Consider the following 22037-nt stretch of genomic DNA (forward strand, 5'->3'; position numbering starts at 1 on the left):
TAATATGCATATTCATTCAACAGTTTTAAAGTCTTAATAGCTTTTTTGTTTTTAACATCAGATGAAATGATCCTTTTCTTTGATAAAGTGCAGGAAAGTTGACTTGGATCTTAACCATTTTTCTTATGAATATGGAATTTCCCAAATGTTTCCAAAAATAATAAAATGTTTTATTATATATAATACATGTCGCTTTCAATCTTATCTTGACAAAAATATAGCATTACATTGAACATAACTATTTAAATCATAAACCAAATCAAACCAAACCAATCCCATCTCCCCACCTATATCAACGGACCATAACAAACTAACAAACCAAACAACTTTCAACTCCCAATTATGGCACATCTCTCCTACCAATGGATGCTCCCAATTCCCCCCACCCTCCCATGTAACCCCAAGTACCCATTTTCTACCTGGAAAGAATAGGAAAATAAATAAATACCACCTTATTTGTTTATTTCACACATATATATATATATATAAATTGTTTTTCTCTCTGTATCTCTCGCTCAACAAATTTATATATATATATATATATAATGTATATATAGCAATAACAAAAAGCTGTCAGTTGTTCTCTGTAGTAGTGTATGCCATCATGTTATGTTGTTATGTTGGTATGTTATATTATTATGTTTTTATGTTATGTATGTTGTGTTGTTATGTTATGTAATGTATGTTATGTTGTTATGTTGTTATGTTGATATATTATGTATGTTATGTTGTTATGTTATAATTTCTTGTTATGTTATATATGTTATGTTGTCATGTTATGTTATGAATGTTGTTCTGTTATGTTATGTTGTTATGTTATGTCATTTTATGTATGTTGTGTTATGTTATGCTATGTTATGTATGTTATGTTGTTATGTTATGTTATGTTATGTTATGTTGTGTCAAGTCTTGTTATGTTACGTCTCGTTACGTTATGTCTTGTGATGTTATCACTTTCTTTGTCTTTATCTTGCTTTACCAAATAAAATTAAATCATGATAAAAAAAACATAACTATTTCAATATTCACTTTTAGTTTCATATTTGGAAAACTGGCTACATCAATCCAGAACATTGTAAATTTACAGTGAAAAAATAGATGGGAAATATTCTCTTTTTCTAGACCACAAAAATCACTCTTTTAGTCAATATGCAGTTTGGATCTTTCTAACATATGTTTAACCAGATAAATTCTATGCAATATCTTGAAAGACTTACACTTGCTATTGATAAAATATTTATTTGAAACTTGCCTTGCCCACTGTATATCACTAAATACGTAAGACCAAAAACATTAAGATGATGCGATAGTAACATAACGAAGAGTATTCCCTGATATCTTTGTGAGAGCATTTCTCTATTAGGATATTCGTTTCACCAATATAATATAATAATACTTCCCACCGAATCTTCAAAATTGATAGGTATGTTTACAATCCCAGAAGAACTATCTACTCAATGACTCTCCACAAACATACCAACACGTTTTTTCACGTATAACGAGCTGACGTCATGACGTAGCTTGTATGCACAGAGCTTTCTGCTTTTTTCGTTCTGTTTATCAGTTTATCATACGCAGCTTCTATTTTCATAGAAAGTGGATGCGTTTCACTCGTTATTGTAAAATGCTGATTTTTTTTTCAGTTCATCTGTTTCTGTGATGACAGGGGAGAGAAGGGGCGGGGCAGAGGTGACAGGAGGAGGGAGAAAACAGATAATAATTGTGTTGGCAATAGACTACGGTATGGAAGCTTCCTCCTGAACAAAAGACGCAAGTGTTCTATTTTTGTTTGTAGTTGGCTAAATGAAATGACACCAGGATAAGTTTGATAGCAGGGAAATCACATTTCCAGCTGTCCTTGTGTGCAGGTCGGGTTGTCAGAGGAATCACTAAACTCAGGTAGGTAGCCCGGGTTGCGCCGCTCTCTCGTATTCGTTTGGAAATACTGTGTAGTGCTTGTAAGAGAAACATGATAAGTTTAGTTGTTTAGGGCGGTATAAAGACCCTGCTTGGGTCGACACTCGCTTCATCAACTTAAAGTAGCTCAGTAAGCTAACTCGGGTGTTTGTAGCAACTGCTTGTGAGTGAAGAGCGATTCAACCAATGACGTTTCATTTGGAATGCTGTCGTGTTCCGTGTGACCAATGGTATTGAAGGGAAGGCGGGACTAACGGTCAAACTACCTTGTTGGTTAGAACTTCTAGCGCTGATGTTTTTAACGTTGTAATGGATTTGTTTGTACAACACAGCTGACGTTAGGCAGTCTGAGAGAGGGGAAGGCTGGTCAGTTAGTACATTAAAAAGACTGGACAGTGATTACTTTTTTGTTTTCTCGCACACACTAAGTCGATTAACCTTCGAGGCTAATTTAAAGTTAATCGGAGCTCTGACAACGCTTTAAATAGATGCTGACATGAATGTGTAAGCAGGGGTTGGCTATATGCATACTGTATGTCAGTGGTTTCAACTTGATTTTTCAGTTACAGTCCAGTTAGCTGTGTGTGTGTGTGTGTGTGTGTGTGTGTGTGTGTGTGTGTGTGTGTGTGTGTGTGTGTGTGTGTGTGTGTGTGTGTGTTCGTTTCATTAACACATTTAAGGCAAACAATTTTATGGCACTTGAGCTATAAAAACACAGACTCAGTGAAAGAGACAGCATCTAATCCCAGAGTGCCCATAGCCAGTACGTCCGCACATCTTCTTTACTCCACTTGACTCTTAAAAATGTTCATCTAATAAGCAAGGTAATAAGCAGTCCTTTCTACTAGAACATAATGCAGTGAAATATAAGAGCAGTGAAGTTGTCATCAGAATCAGAAGCAGAAAATGGTTTATTGCCAAGTAGGTTGTCAACATACAAGGAATTTGCTTTGGTGTTTTGGTGAGTAACAATAAACATAGTAAGAAAAAAAGAAATATAAGCAACGATAAAACAAGCCAGTACTGCAGGTCAGATATATTAAATATAAATAGAAAATTTAACAATATGATAAAATATTTACAATAAAAATGTGAAGAAATATTATAGAAAAATATAAATATATACAATACAAATATGTACACTTAAGTGAGCCAAATGTAATCTGACTTGATTTGTGTCAGTGAAAGGTAACTCTATTTTGTTGACGGATACATGATCATCTCAAACACCAGAGCTTAGAGTTGTTTGGCAGATTTTGTACAAAACGTGTTGAACTGTTTAAGTCACTAGTGGATAGCATGAAATACGATCTAAGACAATGTATTGTTACATTATACTCAGTGGTTAGCCCATGTTGTTTGAAGACCAGTGGATATAGAATATGATTACATGCACAGTGTCCTGGATATAAGTATTAACTTATTTGTGATCATATTCAGTTACAGTGTTTCTGTTTTTTGGGAACTGACTTAGTTTCACACTGTCTATGGATTTTCCTTCTTTATGAGGTTGCCACAGCGACAAGTATCCTGTGCTGACTTATAATTTGTCACCATATAACTTGTTTTCCTGTCTTACTACTAAATCAAAGACTGACACATGGATTAGATGTTTTCTAAATGGATTAGTCAAATGAATATAAGATATTTTTATTTGCACCTACATAAATTATACAAATGTGATCTGATTACGTCACATAAACATGCTGCTCTGCGAGCAGTTCTCTAATTGTGCTTATGGCACACCCTCTGATCATAAGCAGTACTTTTGCTGGGAAGTAAAATGAGAAGAAGGACTACAGGGAAAGTGTGCAGGTACAGTTAACCAACTAGGGCTGCACGATATGCAAAAAAAATCATATTGCGATTATTTTGGCAGATATTGTGATTGCGATTTCAGTTGGAATGGTCGTTTTTTGCATTTCATTTTACATATGTCTCAGACTCGGTAGATACATTCAGTAATACAGCACATTATTCTGTATCTCATCATCTCAGTACCATTTCTGCACTGTGTTACTCTGCTACCATATAGATGGGTCAGGCACTGTGGAGGCTGCCTCCCAGACAACAGCAACAGCTTCAGGAAGAGCTAGCCGACCGACTGGCTGACCAAGGAGGAGGAAGGCGAGAGCAAGGTAATCCTTATATTTTTCATCATTAATATCACTTTTAGGACTTTCAGAACCATGCAAATGTAAAGAACATCTGGAAGAATGTAGGTGTTCCATTACTTTTGACCAGAAGTGTATACAGTATATATAATATAGAATTAATATTGGAATATAGTTAGTTATTTATAAATTCAATGATGACAATATTTTATTAGTCTTTAGCCGCGATGCAGGCTGGGATAGTTTCCAACTTCCCTGTAATGCCACACAGCAGTAAGGATGACAGTTATTAAGATTTTTGTTTTTTGTCTTTTGTTTTTTCTTCTTTAATTTCCTACGGAGAGATGGCGGTCCCCAAAGAAGAGCTCCTCAGCACTGTTATGGCACTGACATCCACCATCTTCTGAGAACACGCAGGGGAGGTACGAACACTCAAACACTAAGCTAACACTAAGGGCATAGCTACTACTAACGCTCTGTATCACTATCATTATTATGTATTCTTGGGTTGTTCCGTGTTCTTGGATTGCTTACGTTCCTTTCCATTATTTCTGATGATGTGTCCATACACTCAGCATGGTTAGAAAAAAAAAGCCATTGGTTTCCTACCTACAGCAGAAGTCATTACTTCAGTTGGTTAGATTAGATTAGTGCAAGCAATATGTCTACTCCTGCAATGGTACATATAAGACATTCAATTTAAACCAAGTTCAACAACTCCACCAAGGCACAGGAGTTTTAATTGGTCAGCTAGCCATTTGCTGCAGTCTTTGCAGTGTGTTCAACAGCAGATGTGAGGCAACAGAGTCGTTCTTGAGTGCTTGTTCAAGGCCCCTAGCACACCAGCTAAGTGTCAGCTGCCTCAGAAAGAAATTCCTTCAGTTAGGATTTATGTTGTTTGCTACGTCATAGCTGTGTCACCTCACAGCAAGATGGTCCCGTTCTTCTAAGAGAAAATGCCCACGAGCAACTACAGGTCAACTACGAGCTAGTCGTTTGAAAACTGTGCATTTCTCTGCCTGTATGTGACAGACTTTCACTGGATAATTCCAGAGCTCGCTCGTGTCTCCGCTCTTTCATGCAAAACACTTCACCACACTTCTTTCACTTCTGAGTTGTGTTCTTACATTATCCCAGATGTTTCCATCATTTCTCAAACCAGAGAAACGTCATGCTAATGGGATGTTTCATTGGTCGCTTGTCGATGACATCATATCCTCTATGATCATGTGTCAGTGTGTTTGTCTGACAGAAGCTCAACATTGACTTTTATCTAGTTTAAAGCCACATACACTTTTTAAACGTTGTTGGTTTTCAGCTCTATATTTGAACCAGATTAAGGATTTTAGTCATCGAACGTCTGGATCTGAAGTTATCAGAGAAACAAGCTGAGGAAGTGTTAGACAGCTCAGCTCCCAGCTGCTGGAGACGTCCTATGTCACTGAAGAGCATCTGCGAATCACTGGTTTTCATCATGAAACTGCTTTTTTCAGTGTTTCTATCAGGACACCTCTGTGGATAATTCAGCTGCTGGTAAAAACCTGCTGAACATCTGCTTCATAAGTTATCAGAGAAACAATCAGAACAAAGGTTAGCATCAATCTCAGCTCCAGCTCTTCCCTGAGTCTCTGTCCTCCACACAGCGTTGCTCAAACTCTGACTTTAAATGTCAAACTGCTTTAGTCAGTGTTTCTAACAGTTAAAAACACTGGATCTGTTTGATTTCCTGAACCACTGAAGGAATCTGAACTGGGAGGAGCTTAATGGCACTGAAGACAACAACTCCCATGATCCCATGCTATTTCATGACATCATCCAAACTTTTTTTTAAAAATTTTTTGATTTATGCATGTCTGGTTTGGGTCGGTTTTCCATAGGTCTCTGTCAGATTGTGTGAATCATCTCAGGGTCGGGCAGGTGGAATGTCACTGTCACCTACCTGCAATGAATGATTATGTTTGTGATGTTGTACACAATGGAAATTGGTGACTACTAAGTCGGAGAGAAAGTGGGGAAGAATGCAACAAAAGGCTTCAAAACTGCCATATTAGGCTTCTAGTAACAATATATATCACATCACATATCACTCTGAGATCTGGACAACGTCTAGTTTTAAATACAATTTACAATGTGAGCCATGTTGAAGCAATAAAAAGTAAATCTAAATGTTTGTCTCTCTTCTGGTCTCCCTGTAGGCAAAGAGCAGCAGGGTTTTATAGATTTGGAGATGCTGCCTCCTGAATTAGGCATCACCATACTGTCGTACTTGAATGCTACTGATCTGTGCCTGGCCGGCTGTGTGTGGCAGGACCTGGGGAATGATGAATATCTATGGCAGGGGTAAGGAGAGTCATCTGTTTGTGGTGATTAAAGTAATGAGGTAGTGAATTGATGAAATGCCTCTTGGTGACCAGAAATCTTTCTCAGCAGCAACAACAGTTGTGATTTGTACTGACATACAAAATAATTGATGACAGATAGACTCAAGATAGACAAAAGGTTCAAGGTATCGAAAATGAACGGCATGTTTTTGCCAAATACTGACTCCACAGTTGTCCCTATCAGCTGCTGTCTTTCTTAGTTGCGAATACGGTAAAGTTGTATTGTGTTCTTTTTTATTTGTTTCTGTGCTGTAACCCATGTGTTTCGATCCATCAGGCTTTGTAAGTCCACATGGGGACACTGCTCCATCTACAACAGAAGACTACCTGCTGGTTTCTCCTACAGAAGACTATACCTACAGCTGGATGAAGGCAGCCTGACATTCAATGCTAACCCGCAGGAGGTAACGCATACCCAGTCATCCCAGATCTCCTGCCCCATAGATGCACACTACCTCAGAGTTTCTGCCATGTTTGTGTGCTGTGTGTGTTAAATTTGTGCTAGAGAAGAAACGGTCTAAAAATTTTAGATCACAATTATAGTGACCAAAATTACCACAGTTATTAGTAGTATCACGGTGTTAAAATGTGCTTAAAATATTATATAAAACCACAAATAAATACTTAGTAGAATGATAACATGTCCAACACATCTGTGTCACAGATGAGGACAAGGGACCAGTAACATTACTGGGTTTGCCTGCTGCATGTCCACTCTGTGAACAAGGGAAAAGAAAATGTATTATTATTGTTATTGTCCTGCTGTGACGTCTTTCAGAGCACAGACACTGTAAACACAATTGTCACTTGTCCAGCATGGTGCTGTTAAGCCCTGAAATAAGTTTAAAAACACACAATCACTGACTGAAGCGTCTCACACAGAGACTCTGACACTGACAGGAGCACCAACCTGGGGATGAGACTTGACAGATCCATTTTATCCAGTTTGCATGGCGGCTAGCAGCTCACTGTTTCTCCCCTGTGTCTGTGTGTGTGCTCTGTAAGTGCATGTGATGACATTGCTCCAAACAGAAAGGCAAACTCGTCCGGCAGTGGAAAAGGGGCCAATCAATCAGTCAATCAATCAGTCATTTTTTTGTGGGTTTACCTGTGTTTAAAAACCTGCTTTTACCTGCTAACTTTAGCGTAAAAAGGTTTTAGAGGCTGAAAAATCTCCAGAGCAGCGCCGTCACTGCCTTCTTCATGTTCTGACTAACACATAATTAACCCATGTTGCTTTGCTGCACATGCGTCTGGGAGACCGTTGCTGGTTGATGCCTTACAGAACCCAACATCAGTCAAATTAACCACAGTAATTAACAATGGTAATTAACCATAGTTATAGTCATAATTCAAATTTAAATGGTGACCCTAACCGTCTGGAATTTTTACTGTGTTTTAGGGTGAAACTGATAACTGTTTCATCTCTAGTTTCTGCACATGTTTTTGTCTGGGACAATGATGTCACGACAAAATTGCATGTTTGATGATGTCATCATTTTGAGCATCTGTGTGTGTGTGTGTGTGTGTGTGTGTGTGTGAAGGGTATCAGTTATTTTATGTCTAAAGGTATACTACTGGATCATCCAACCGAGCTGGCGAAGTTCATCTTCTACACTAGACGACTCAACTGGAAGATGCTGAGGATTTACCTGGATGAGAGGTGACATACAAAGATACACACAGAAAACCAGACAACTTCCACAACCGCTTGTTATGATGAAAAGTTTACATGTTTACAATGGAAGCATTTCTGCCCTAAGAAAGTCTAAAACCAGGCCATAACCTAGTAAAGTGTTAAAGGTAAATCAACTTGTAAGTGGTTAAATTATTTCACTGTGTGGCGGTGTTTATTTATTGTATCTGCTATGAAATCAAAGATACATTGACTGGTGTCACTTTCCTTTCCACATTTCATAATTCAGCCACTTTCTTTCAGAACTAATTGAAATATCATATATCATGCTATTAAGTCTTCATTTGTGTATGTCTGTGTATGTGCAGGCGGGATGTCCTGGATGAGTTGGTGACCCTCCATAATTTCAGTAACCAGTTCCTCCCCAACGCTCTGCGGGATTTCTTCAGACATATCCATGCACCAGAGGAGAGAGGAGAGTATCTGGAGACCCTCATCACCAAGTTCAGCCACAGGTTTTGTACCTGTAATCCGGGTCTTGTCCGAGAGCTGGGTCTCAGTCCTGGTTAGTACGTACACACACATACAATAAATATACTGATCACATACTGTATGTTACTTTAAAAAAAACATGCTAACACCTGCTAACATCGGGCTTTTGCCATCAGTGTGCAAGGTTACAATCAGTATTCACTCCCAGGTGAAAGACTCTGCAGTTGTCACAGGTGTTTATCAGCTCTAGCTCTGATCGTGGGTCATGTCCCGAGAGTAGGAGAGGCCAGATGGCAGCTTGCTAGTCACTGCTGCAGTCCCCCGGTTCTGGTTCCAACTGTTGAGGCCTTTCAGGAGGTACAAATGCAAATTCAGTGTGTTTGCACTGGTTGTTGCTCATCTCACCCAGCAAGTAAAATGAAGTTGTTGCCTCAAAACAGTAGCTAGCTGAATTTCTTCCAGTTTGGAAGACAACAGCTAATAAGAATGAGTTATTATTTTTATGCCTCCGTGCCGGCCACAGTCAGGTTAAATGTCCGCCACGGAACTTCAAGGTCAGTCACAAAACACTTTTTAGTCATTTCTCAGGACTTCACACATCAATTATGACAAAATTTGAACACAAATGGTTCATATTTTATTTGACTCTGGATGAACAGGGATGTAACCTGAAACTAGTCTGAGTTGAGGAGGCAGACAACCACCAGGAGGATATTCAAGTTGCATAAATAAAAGCAACAGTAGGGATTACTTAAATAGAGCCAGACCAATGAATAGATGCTGTATTTACAGCAGGGCACAGGATCCTCACAGAGGATTGGAGCAGCCTGGGGGTCCTGGAGAAAGAGAGGGGCTGGGAGACTTCCTTGTCACGAAACTGGGCTTCAGTGAGGCAGGCTGTGACCCATCAAAGTGTGATGTCATAAACTGAAAGAGGAAACAGAGTAAATTCTTTGATTCAACAAATACAAAATTAATCGTACAAAACAATGACTATAAAAATATTCATTATTGACAAACTGGGAGGGGACCACAGGAAAGACTGCGGGGCTGCAGCAGTAGCACCAGGGGCAAGTCTGAGGCCACAGACTGGTGCTGTAGCAGCAGCATAAGAGCATTGTAACAGACATGTGATGCAGGATTAACAGTGATATCCACAGTTGGATGCCACGGCCGGGAGTTATTTAGCCTGGAGTGAGTCAGTGTACAGTCCATCATCTGACTGATATTATCTGCATACTAATCCACATATTAAGTAATGGGTACATATTTTGCAATGCTTTAACTTCTGATAGAGGTCATGACACTTGAGGTGATGCCCCGCTGCCTTGGGGCTGGTCTACTGCCTCCTGTGGGTTTCAGCAAACTACACATGTTTGTTTTTGCATTCAGATACAGTAATGGCATTGATATCTATAACAGTTAACAGCTGTCATTCTGACCTAGAACGACAACCAAAATGGATGTTTGGTGTTTGTTTTTTGTACTTTGTTTTTTGATTTGGACAAAAAACACTGAAAATTGTCTCTGTTTTTCAATTTTCTTTTCATTTTTGATTTAAAACGAGTATACGGAAATACCCTGTTTTTTTGGGGGGGTTTTTTGTTTAAAACTAAACTTTGAATTTTAAACAAACTGCCTGAACTTCCACGTAGCCAAAATGGAAAAAAAAGAATGTTCCGTGCTTATTGTTCCCCTTATTGTTGGCCGGTTTGACTGTGTCTTAGATAGACAAACAGTCAGACCATGGTAAGCCTGACTGTGGTACAATGAATTCTTGGTAAATTAAAACTTTTTTTCAAAATAAAACTAAATGGCCCAGAGCCCCAGAGCCTCAGCTCTGTTTACCAATCAGAAAATATTTGTCTTTTGGAAGAATTCAAGAGGTACAAGGATGTTTTACTTACAATAAAAAGAAAAATCTGATTTGGTCTTTAAAATCTCTCTCCCTTGTCTTTGCTTGCTGCATAACAATGTTAACAAACCATAATTATGAGCCATATCTTCCTGTTTTTGTTGTTGGGCGCCACCGCTCAGTGCAGGTATCACTGATTACCTTGTGACCATGGTAACAATGATCTTAGACCTGAGTTAGCCGGGGGTTATGGGGCCAGTTTCACAAAGATCTTTCAGACTAGTCTGTAGTGTTGATCCAGTCTGATGTCAGTCAGACCGTTTCACAAGAATAAAGACTGACTCATTTTAAGCCAAAAACATTAGACACATTATGCCAGGCTAACTCAGGTCTAAGAACAATGTTACCGTGGTAACAGTCAGAGACACCTGCACTGACCAGTAGCAACCAACAACAAGTAGAGTTTTAGAGACCAAATCAGATTTTTCTTTTTATTGTTACACTCTTCCTAAACCCTTGTAACTGTAGAATTCTTCCTAAAGACAGACATTTTGTACTGGGGTAAATGAAGAAATGTACCCTGAATTCATTGTACCACAGTCTGTCTAAAGACAGTCGAGAACTAAACTGAATTTAGACTCAGTCAATCTGAAGTCTGTTTTATTTAAGACACAGCAAAAAAGACTGTATTTGTGAAACCAACTCAAGGTGTGTAATGATTTTAATTTAAAAGGAGTCAGTTTTTATTTTAGTGGTCTGACTAACATCAGACTGATCTATGAGCAGAATGAAGACTGGACCAACACCACAGACCGGTCTGACATATCTTGCTTTTGTAGAGACCTCGGTCCACAGTGAAACACTTGAACAACATGAGGCTTGGTTATTAAAGAACAGTGACTACTGCGTTCTGAGAGGATATTTTATACTTTAGTCTCTGGTGACACTGATTCTATATTACACTGAATATATGTCCTTTACTGCAATTTCTCACGACTTATCAGCCATCATATACAGACAGTATGGTAACAAGCTAAAACCATCCACTTACACAGTGAGAGTTTGGCCTGAAGGCGGCGCTAGAGGACAGCTCTTGGAGTGTCCCATATGAAAGAGGCTTTGGGCTCCATCTTACACCCGCGCAGAGCGGCGTCTTAGTTTCAGACGCTGTTGTCATTTTCTCATCCAGCACACACACTGTTTATAAATGGACTTGCGCCAATCTGAGCACACACAGACCAAAGCAACTCCGACCGCGATGTTGTGTGTCGGTGCCCCACTGATATTAAAGCAGAGCGGGGGAGATCAGCTTTCTCAGCCTGTTTGCTTTTCAAGGATGTAAATAAAACGTTTGTCCCAGGGGCAATGGGGTAAAATGGGAAGGTGAACAGAGAGAGAGAGAGAGAGAGAGAGAGAGAGAGTGTGCTCAATTTATATCCATATCTAGTCCAGCTGCTTCTGTGCCGCCCCCCCCCCCCGCCCCCCCAGCTGCAACAGATCTTTTTCCTCAGAAATATAACATATAATATATGTAATAGCAATTCAACCCTTTTCAACCATGCGCCTGGTGCTGCCACAAATTTTTTTCCACGATTGAACTCCCAAAAGTGGATCTGGACACAACCTGAATGTATGTGCACCATGTGCTTTATAGCAGACTTCAGAACACTAGATTGTTAAATCAGCGGACAACATAAGTACATTCATTGAATTCTTAAGATTTTAATGTTTCTGATGGAGCCTGTAGGTTGATATTTTGACTTGATGCTGATTCTGCAGGAGAGGTCAGGGGATCAATATCCTCAGTCTGGGCCATTAACATCCAATCCTGACCCTACCCAGACATCACCACTCTTCAACCCTGCAGCTAGAACACTAGCCACTGTTGTGATAGTAGAAGTGATTTTAAAGCTATACTACACTTCTGATCCATTTACCCAACCACAAAATGAGGGAAACCATCAAGGTTTTATTTTCAAGTAATCCCTGGCTTCAGTGTTGTCAATGGACCATGCATTTATCAACTGACTAGCTTTGTTAATGTCAGCAGACCATACAGAAACCAATCCCTGACTCTGTTACTGTTAAATCCTTGGACCTACTTGTATGATTAGCAGCACTAGTAGGATTAGAGTAATGGCTCCAGGGCTACAGATGGACGGATGGCTGCCTTTTCATTTCACTGCTACTCTGCCCCTCCACCCCCCCAGGGAAGGATTGAGCACAGCAGTGCAGAACAATTTAGAGTGTATTAGTAGCACTGTACACGTTTGTCTGTCTTATTCATCATATGCTTCAGACATAAGGATGGTAAATGGAGTGCGCTTTTCTAGTCTTATCAACCACTCAAAGTGCTTTACAGTACAAGCTTGTTCACCCACCCGTACGTATTCATTTGGCGCTTTTCTGCCAGAGGTAGACAAAGTCCACAGCTCCATTACTGGAGTTACAGTACAGATCCTCCTGGTCACATATTACTGCTATACAAGTCAAAGTTGTTCAGTCAGAGTTTTACTACTGGAGAACTTGATTTTCAAAATACTGAAGTAATCAAAAGTGCATTTTTTATGTCAACACATTGTTGTATTGTTTCACATTTACAGAACCTAATGACTCTAAAGTGACTGACTGACTGACTGACTGACTGACTGACTGTAGAACCTGTAGAATAAAAAGACTTTAGAATATGATAGAAAGACTGAAGACATGGACATAATAACAATTGAATCAACAAAAGGAGCCATTGTTATTTTTGTATTTCTTTTTTTTGGTCAGTGATGAAGTTTGGTTTTTGTAAACGCAACAAACATTTCACACAAAATTAATCTTTCTGTATTTCGAAAGCTTCGAACACAAACTTCAGATCAGCCTCTGGTGAAGAATCTCCTGCCTCATCTTTATCCAACATCGCCATCGTTACGACACTGACAGGTTCAAACATTTTCTCCTGTGATGAACAGTGTATGGTCTATCAATTTTTCCAATCAAAATAAAATTCACTACACTGACTAAAAGCTCTGCTTCAAAGTAAGAGAGTACTTCATAGAAATGTAGTGGAGTTAAAAGTACAATATTTGTCTTTTAAGTGAAGTGAAGTAAAAGTCAGAAGTTTAAAAAAAAAAAAAAAAAAACTCAAGTAAATTACAGATACTGGAAAAACAAAGTTCTACAATATGCACACACTCACATACCGAAACTCACAGCCCCAAATTGCCCTTAATATAACATCAGGTGAAAGTAGTGATTAGTGGACGACCTGCTCCACCTTCTGAGCCACAGAATTTAAAGTCTTATGTATAGTACGCTATTTCTTTTACTGGTCCCTTTGTCTCCCTTTTCTGGTGGTTCCTCTTGCAGTAATATTTTGGTTTTAAGTAGCTGAATTTGAGGTTCCAACTGGAGTCACATTTTAGCAAGTTGTCCCCACGAAACATGCTAGAAATGAATTCAAAACAGCTGTGTTTGATTCCGGTTTCCTCTCATCTCTCTGCAGATGCTGTGTATGTGCTGTGCTACAGTCTGATCCTGCTGTCCATCGACCTGACCAGCCCCCACGTCAAAAACAAAATGTCTAAGAGGGAGTTTATCAGAAACACTCGCCGAGCGGCACATAATGTCTCAGATGACTTCGTAGGCCACCTCTATGACAACATATACCTGATTGGCCATGTGGCTGCGTAGCTGCATCTATACAAGCTGTCCAGTATAAATGCTCATATTGCACTGAAGAACAGGAACTGGTGATTGGGATGTCTGGAAAGCGTGGAACATTGTGGAAATGCATTTTAACAATTTCCACGTCCTTCGAAGGAATATAACAACAAATAAATCTTACTAAAAGTGAAACAAACAAAATTCGCCACTTCACTGTGAGACGGAACTGTGCTAGTATGCTAGTAATTTTGTTTAATCAAAGGTGTGAAATCATCTGAAATGAATTTAAAAAGCAAGGCATTGCAAAGAAGATGAGCATGAAGACGAGCTCTGACACTGCACTGACAGATGGGGACTACTGATTGGTGGAGAATCGAGGAGGAAGAGGAGCCCTTCCCTCAGCCCGTCACAGTTGCTGGGACAGTCGTGGATTTCCTATGGGACTGGAGCTGCTTCTCATTCACCAGTGGGACAAAGACTGACACCCCCCCCCCCCCCCCCCCCCCCCATTCTTGTAGGAAGTGACGCAACAGGACCAAGGCTAACATGAGATTACTCATTCAAATAGTATTTACCAATGCAACTACTGACAAAGCTACTTTGGAACTATTTAACAAATCAGCTGACCTTGATATATTTTCCAGTGGTGACAACCAGAATGTCCAAGTGTCAAGATTCAGCCAGAAGAACAATGTATCCTTGTCCTAAATCTCTCTCTGTCCTGCACAAAAATGTTGTAAATCGCTCTTTTCAGCTTGATGAGCGTCACCTGTTCATGAGTAGGTGCATGCACGTGAGATTTTACCTTTTGCAGTTTCCCTGAAATTGGCATATAAGGCTGCCTGTGCTGCTCTGTTTGTAGACGGGTTTCATTCACAAAAGTAGAGGGACAGATGAAGGGCTGAAACCGGCTGACACCGGGCAGAATGCAAATACGACACCATGATGTCAGTGGTTTACAGCGGCTCCACAACAGTTTCCAACCACGTCCTCGGTTACATTGACACATACACATACATCGGGTCCTGTTTCATAGTCAATTTGATAGTCAAATTTTTGTAGGAGCTTTTGTCCAAATGAGTTTCTGCTGTGGAAGAGATGTGCTTTTTATGCAGCAAGTAGAGCACAGTAGCAGGAAATGGTGAATAGTAGTTGGGAAGTCAGGGTCTGGTGATGGACCTGACTAATTCCAGTATCATAATCACTGAAATTGCTGAAGTCAAGTGCAGAGAAAGATCATATTAAGTGAAAGAAATTAGAGTTTTCATCAAGCCATTCAGTCATTTTGACTCTTGAATTGTCATGAAGGGATGCAGGGATACTACTGGCTGAGGTTTGTGGGTGACAGTGTAAGTTCTTGAAGTTCTTGTGTTTTAAAAATAATACATGTATAATTTCATATTTTTTTTTGCACAATGCACATGTACTGTGCAGAAGTTACCAAAAGTTTAGCTTTAGTTGTGGAAGTCATAGGCTTCCACTCTTTTGAAAAATCCTTGAAAAACTGCCCATAAAAACACAGCTACTGCTGCCATGATGACATGATAGTGTAATCCATCTATTTGACTTGGACATGCAGATTTATAAATACTTTATAACATCACAGCGATTACTGCTGTATAGTTCTAGAGGCTTTACTAGGGTATTAGGGTTTTAAAGAGAAATTGAAGTCAGATATATGAAATACTTCCAGCCTTTGCTTTTTAAAAGTAAATCTAACAATGATGCCCATCCGACCTGAATGTAGTATTGTCACTCTGTGCTAGTAGCTTATACCAACGAGTGCTAGCAGCTAGCATGTAGCTAAGTGTCACAGTGGTCACTGAATGTAGCCATAGCAACACACAGGGTGGCTGTTTGGCAGTTTTGTATTTAAACCTAATTAAGGGAGTTTATGTCATGACCTAGAAAAGCTAGTTACAATACCAACACATATTTATTTTTTTATTTTATTTTTTATCCAAGTAAATTCTGTTCCAAGCCTTTTCATCAGATGGACACCTTACCATGGCTGAACTCATTCAATATTCATTTTATTCAATATCCATTACTGCTGATGATGCACACTGGTTTACTGATCAATTATGAAGGAAGTCCACTTTCTGTACTGTACTTTTTTTCTTTATGTCTCACAAACTGAATTGAGAAAGGGTTCCAAATATTTGACTCACTAAATCTGTCCTTGACTCTACTGACATGTTTCAAACACTGGCAGTTAAACAGCTTGAGGTATGAAAGGGCTGAAATAGAGTCACTGCTTGCATCACTTATTCTATTGGATCTGTCACATTGGACATTTAGTCCAGTGATAGATATGGTCCTTCATCACTCCTGTGGCCTGTCATCCTCACTGAAGGTGATTCAGATATGCATTTTGTTTCTTAAGAACGGCGATGGGAGTTAATGTCATTAATAACAGTAAAGCTTGGAGGAGACATTGATAAATGAGTGATGCTGGGATTCATTCCATCCGTTATTGTCAATATTAAGCTCTGAAGTCATTTATTGATGATGACAGTACTACTGTAGCTAATGACTAATGCTAAAATATTATTAATTAATTAATTAATTAATAAAATCATCTAATACATGTTTAATTAATGATATTCATTAAAATAATACATAGGCCTACAGTATATGCATATAATTACTTGTAAGGAATCAGATGTAAAATGTAAACTGAAAATCCAATCAGATCCAGTCTTCAATAAAAGGGACACTAACAGAACACGTATCAGTCTGACTGAAGTTAATGACTTCTTTAAGTCCGCCAACCTAAACGACCATATAGGTCGTTAGTCCCGACCTACGAGGGAGTATTAGGCCACATCGAGGAAAAAAAAGAAATCAGAAAATTTGAAAATAAATTCGGAAGTTTGAGAATTCAAGAAAAAAAGTCAGATTATTGCGAGAATAAATGGGTAATTTTACAAGACAAAAAGTCATAACATTACATCAACCAATAAACCTGGTGAAAGGACAATCAGGGGCAGCCAGAGCTGCTTCTGGCAGCTGCTGTTTGTCTGTCTAACAATAGAATAAACTCAGTTTCTTCACAAGCTTTTCAGTGTCCTGATGCTGATGAAGATGATGCTGATGATGATGATGAGCCAAAAGATGAAGTACCTCCACATCTGTGAAACCTCTGCTAAAGTAGAACTTCACAGGATGCTCCACTTTCCTCATTTTAAAGCTTCTGATGTTTCTCCTCTAAATCAACACAGAACCTAAAATTACAACTTTATTCTTGTAATATTATGATTTCATCTCAAATTACGACTTTAGTTTTTGATAATAAATATTGAATATTATGATTTCATTCTTGTTATTCAGTTTTTTTTTCGTGGCCCTAATACTCCTTCATACCGACCCTTCGATACAACCCACAGGACTGTTGAGCACCCTGACCAGTGGGAGGAGATACGGCACAGATAAACTGTGGAAAATTAAATATCAAACTCTTTTATGATGAGACAATGCTGCAGTAAAGATTTGATAAGATTTAGGGACAAAACAAAAACAAAAAAAAACTGGGTTAGGTTTATAACAACTACATACAAACATATGTTATTTTGCTGAAACTGATTCTGTCTTACACAATGCCACTAGAGGTCACTCATATTAACCTAATGAACAATAAAATGTAACTATGGGTTGTAATAAATAGCTTGCACAAACCTCGGGGGGGTCATTTTTTCACTGCTTTTTGTAATTGTATTTGTGTGTGTGTGTGTGTGTGTGTGTGTGTGTGTGTGTGTGTGTGTGTGTGTGTGAGTGAACGAGAGAGTGAGAGCATGTTTGAGATCAAACAGGCAAAAAAGAGTAAATCCTCTTTAGACAAAATATGACCTTTGACACTTGACCTGTGTGTGTGTGTGTGTGTGTGTGTGTGTGTGTGTGTGTGTGTGTGTGTGTGTGTGTGTGTGAGAATATGACTTATTCCTGGGTGGTGTTTATGTACTGCAAATAAAAAGACACACACACACACACACAAAATTACAGCTGGATCGTACGTCCATGTCGGTGCCATATTGTTCCGCTCTGCTCTGTAAACAAGCACAAGTTCACGGAGGAGCTGCAGTTTTTGTGGATAAAAGAAAAGCAAAGTCTCCCCAGCGTCCCCTGATACAGTCTGGGAGCTGGAGCAAGAAAGGTTAACACAAATAAAATGCTGCTACTATAATATTATAATATATTGATGTTACAGCTCATTGTATTTGTAGGATAACAATAATATGGTGCATATATACAGCTGCCCTATACAGCTATTGTTGTATTACTGCTACAGTTCATGTGCTAACTTCTTTCTCTCACTATCTTATTCCATGTATTTTATTTCATTGATTTTATTCACTAGTTTTAACAATTCCTAATGACAGTGAATTATTTTCCATCATGTAGCCTCATGTAAACTTAAAGTTGATACGCAGCTCCTTATGGAAAGCAGTGATTACAGCCTAAACTATCATTCTAATTAACTGGGGAACAAACCTTTATTTTTACTGCTCGTAGATCATAAACCCTTGAATATAAAAAGGACTCGGTTGAAAAAATATAAACATTATAAAGCCTTTTATCCACAAAAACTGCAGCTCCATTTGTTCCTATTTGTTTATGGTTGTACCAGCACTGAAGGCCCAGAGTGTCATAGAAAGACCAACAGGAGAAGCTAAATGACTAAGCTAATTGATTAGCTAATAGGAAAGGGAAATGGAAAACTGAAGAGGGAATCCAGGTGTGAATTCCCATTTTTAAAATGCCTTTTCAAATAGTTTTTCAAATTGTATTATTTATTCACGAATTGATAAATGTATTTATAAATGGTTTATTTAATGATTGCTTTATGCAGGGTTTTTTTTTTGTAAATCCTTTTTCAAATCTGAAGTATTTATAGATGGATTAAGCCTTAATTTATAAATCCTTTTTGCAATTCCTGTTTTTAAAGTCTATAAAAATATGAAATGAAGGAAATGCTTTTTACTTTTCTGTGACATACCTGGTCCTCCATATATGAGGCAGTGCTGCAGCTGTTCTGTTGTTTTCCTTTTCAATTCTAATTTTTTTTTTTTCCAATGAATCAGATAAGCTGAAAGTGCAATACAAAATGATTTAGAGTGACATGAAATGAAAATTTCCACAATATAGATACTTGATGAATTACTTTTAACTACAATTAAGCAAATGATGGCTTTAACACCACTGAGCAAAATGAATGGAGTAAATGACAAAAAGAAAAGATAAAAAAGGGAAAAGGGGTCATCTTGATTTGTATTCTAGGATTTAGGAGAGCTGTCTTTTTAAGTGATTAGACCTGAACTGGACGGAGTGACTGTTACTGCACATTTGTGATAGAAAAAGGTTTAGAATTCATATTTTATGGCCACATCAGAGATGCTAATGTACCTGCACTAGACTAAGAGTCATGCTGGAACATCTAGTCACAGCCTATCAGTTGTAACATTAATCTGCAGAATGCACGGCTACATGGACAGTTGAATTAGATTTTTTTAAAAAATCTGTTTTTTCCATTTTGTATTAAATAAAACGTTAGAGGTGCCTGTAGTAGATGTTTAATTTGCAATGTTATAAAAGAACCTACGTCGGGTCTAAGCAGGAGGATGAGGATGATGATGAAGGGGCTGGCATTTATTTAATCCAGCTCAGACCAGTGGGCCCAGGTCATTTTCTGCTGGTGTCCCAATCCAGAGAGCCTCACTTAAGTCTGATGGAGATGATGGATGGCCTCCTGAGCCCTGTGGTCTCTGCACTTCATCAGCATGAGCAGCCACTGCTGCTGACATTGCAACACACACACACACACACACACATAAACACACACAATCTTCAGGCTGGTTCACACCGCGCTCCTGCTGCTAAAACACCCCACTATTGTTACTATGGTTACTGCCAACAATTATTCATTACCTCCTACAACTGTGCTTCTATTAGTAATAATAATACATACACATTATTATACATCCACTTTATTATTATAACACATTATAGGATTGTTACTGTGATGTAATGAAATAAATCAAGTGACAGCCTTAACTAATAAAATAAAGTTTTTCACTGTATTTTTAACAGTTGTTAATTTAGATATTACTCTGAATTATATTTACAAAATAAATGAAAATGATAAAAATAAAGAGGGAGAAAATGAAGTACATAAATTATAGATAAAAAATATGAATTTGACAGCACAAATAAGTCTTCATGCCAAATCAAATCAGTGCCCTCAGTGAAATAACACCTAGATAACAAATATACTAATACATTCTCATAAAAGAAAATGATTTAATTCCATTACCACGATTTCAATTTGCACAGCACTTTGAGCCCATTCTGTTAACCAGCCCATCGGTCAGCACAAACTCATGATGTTGAACTACAGAACTACTAAACTACATTTTAAATTCTACAGGAGAGCCCAAAGTTTCCAAACATACAGTTGGGCTGAATTTGGGGATTTCTGCTTCCCAAGAACTCACAACACTACAGAATACTCCTTTAAAATATTATATTGTTGCCTGACAAAGAGCCAATTCTGGATTGAAAAATTTTGTAATGTAAAAAAACTAAATTTTAAAGGGAGTGGCATGTTCCAGTGTTGTGAGTCCTTGGAGGCAGAACTTAGAAATACAGTTTTGGATATCCTCTGGATATATGAAGATGTTAGCTTATAAAATATATGAAATACCCATAGTAAAATGTGTATATGTACATACATTAAACACATTTATGTGATGAATTTTTATATGCTATGCTGTGACCATATTTGTTAACAATACATATTTAATTTACATATGTAAGTTTATTAAAACAAGATACATTTAAAAACTTTATATGCTTATACTGTGCATGTTTTTCTAACTTCTTTCTCATTCATTTTATAACATGTCTATCTTCACATTCTGGGGAAGTGGTTTCAGACTTATTTAACCCTATTGTATATAACATCAACATATACTGACATCCTTTGGGATAGATATAGATTTGTGTAACATAAGCATACATACATAAACATACATATTTGTGTGGGCTACACATATATGTCAATATCTGAAATTGTTCCAATTTGTAATGGGTATAATATATAATTTTTACATAAGTCATTATTATATATGTACATATATTTCATATATGGAGATTCAATAGGCCTATATATACATATATTACATCTGATTATGGGTACTGTGTAAAAGCATATGGTGGAATTGTCTATTGGAAAATGGTTGTCGTGATGTCTGTTAGCATCCAGCGACCACAGAAAGTGGTCCAGTAAAATGCAACTTTTAAATGAAAAGCACAGCAACATGAAGCAGAGATGGTGAATCAATAAAAGCTCAAATGAAAAAGGGCGGATTAAAACAGAACAAAAGAAAGGATATTAACCTCAGAGAGACAACAGAGAGAACAAGAGGGAGAGATGCTGACGCACTTAAAGAAACCAGAGGATGAACAGAGAGTGGGAGGAAGAAAATGAATCAAAAAGAAGAATTAAATGATGTCACATTGCTAGTGTGTGGACAGTCAGGAATGACTGGTGGTCATTTTGTACACTGACAGATGATCTGTGTACTTGTGAGGGCCAGTTCGCGTTATGGACCAAACGGAGCGAGGACATTTTGGCCGATCCTCAAAACCTCGAAGGGCTGTTTGAGGGTTGGGACCTGGTTGTAGGGTTAGGGTCACAATCAGGTTTAGGTTTGGGGTTAGGCGTTCAGTGGTGGTTTAAGGTCAGGGGAAGGGACTAGGGAATGCATTATGCTTAATGTCCTCACAAAAATAGAAGTACGTGCGTGTGTGTGTGTGTGTGTGTGTGTGCGCGCATGGCAGTAAAGTTATTTTTCACAAATGGGGAAAAAAAGTGACATGAAACAAATATAATGAGTACAAAAAAAAAGACTAAATTAATTCTCAGATGTGGACTATGAGTCTTAGCATTGAAATTTGCTTTGATATTTTGACTTTGTAATTTAAACAAA

The 22037-nt window shown here is 38.2% G+C and overlaps 1 protein-coding gene across 1 annotated transcript; it reads left to right on the plus strand.

The window, feature by feature from the left end:
- Nucleotides 1–1652: 1652 nt before the first annotated feature.
- fbxo8 (F-box protein 8) lies at nucleotides 1653–17727 on the plus strand. Its single transcript, XM_056372455.1, has 8 exons — nucleotides 1653–1899; nucleotides 3953–4055; nucleotides 4376–4453; nucleotides 6227–6371; nucleotides 6690–6816; nucleotides 7957–8075; nucleotides 8417–8613; nucleotides 13889–17727. The coding sequence occupies exons 2-8, from the start codon at nucleotides 3953–3955 to the stop codon at nucleotides 14074–14076; spliced, it is 957 nt and encodes a 318-aa protein (XP_056228430.1). The 5' UTR covers nucleotides 1653–1899; the 3' UTR covers nucleotides 14077–17727.
- Nucleotides 17728–22037: the final 4310 nt, after the last annotated feature.

This window comes from Seriola aureovittata, chromosome 3, assembly GCF_021018895.1.
Source record: "Seriola aureovittata isolate HTS-2021-v1 ecotype China chromosome 3, ASM2101889v1, whole genome shotgun sequence".
Taxonomy (NCBI): domain Eukaryota; kingdom Metazoa; phylum Chordata; class Actinopteri; order Carangiformes; family Carangidae; genus Seriola; species Seriola aureovittata.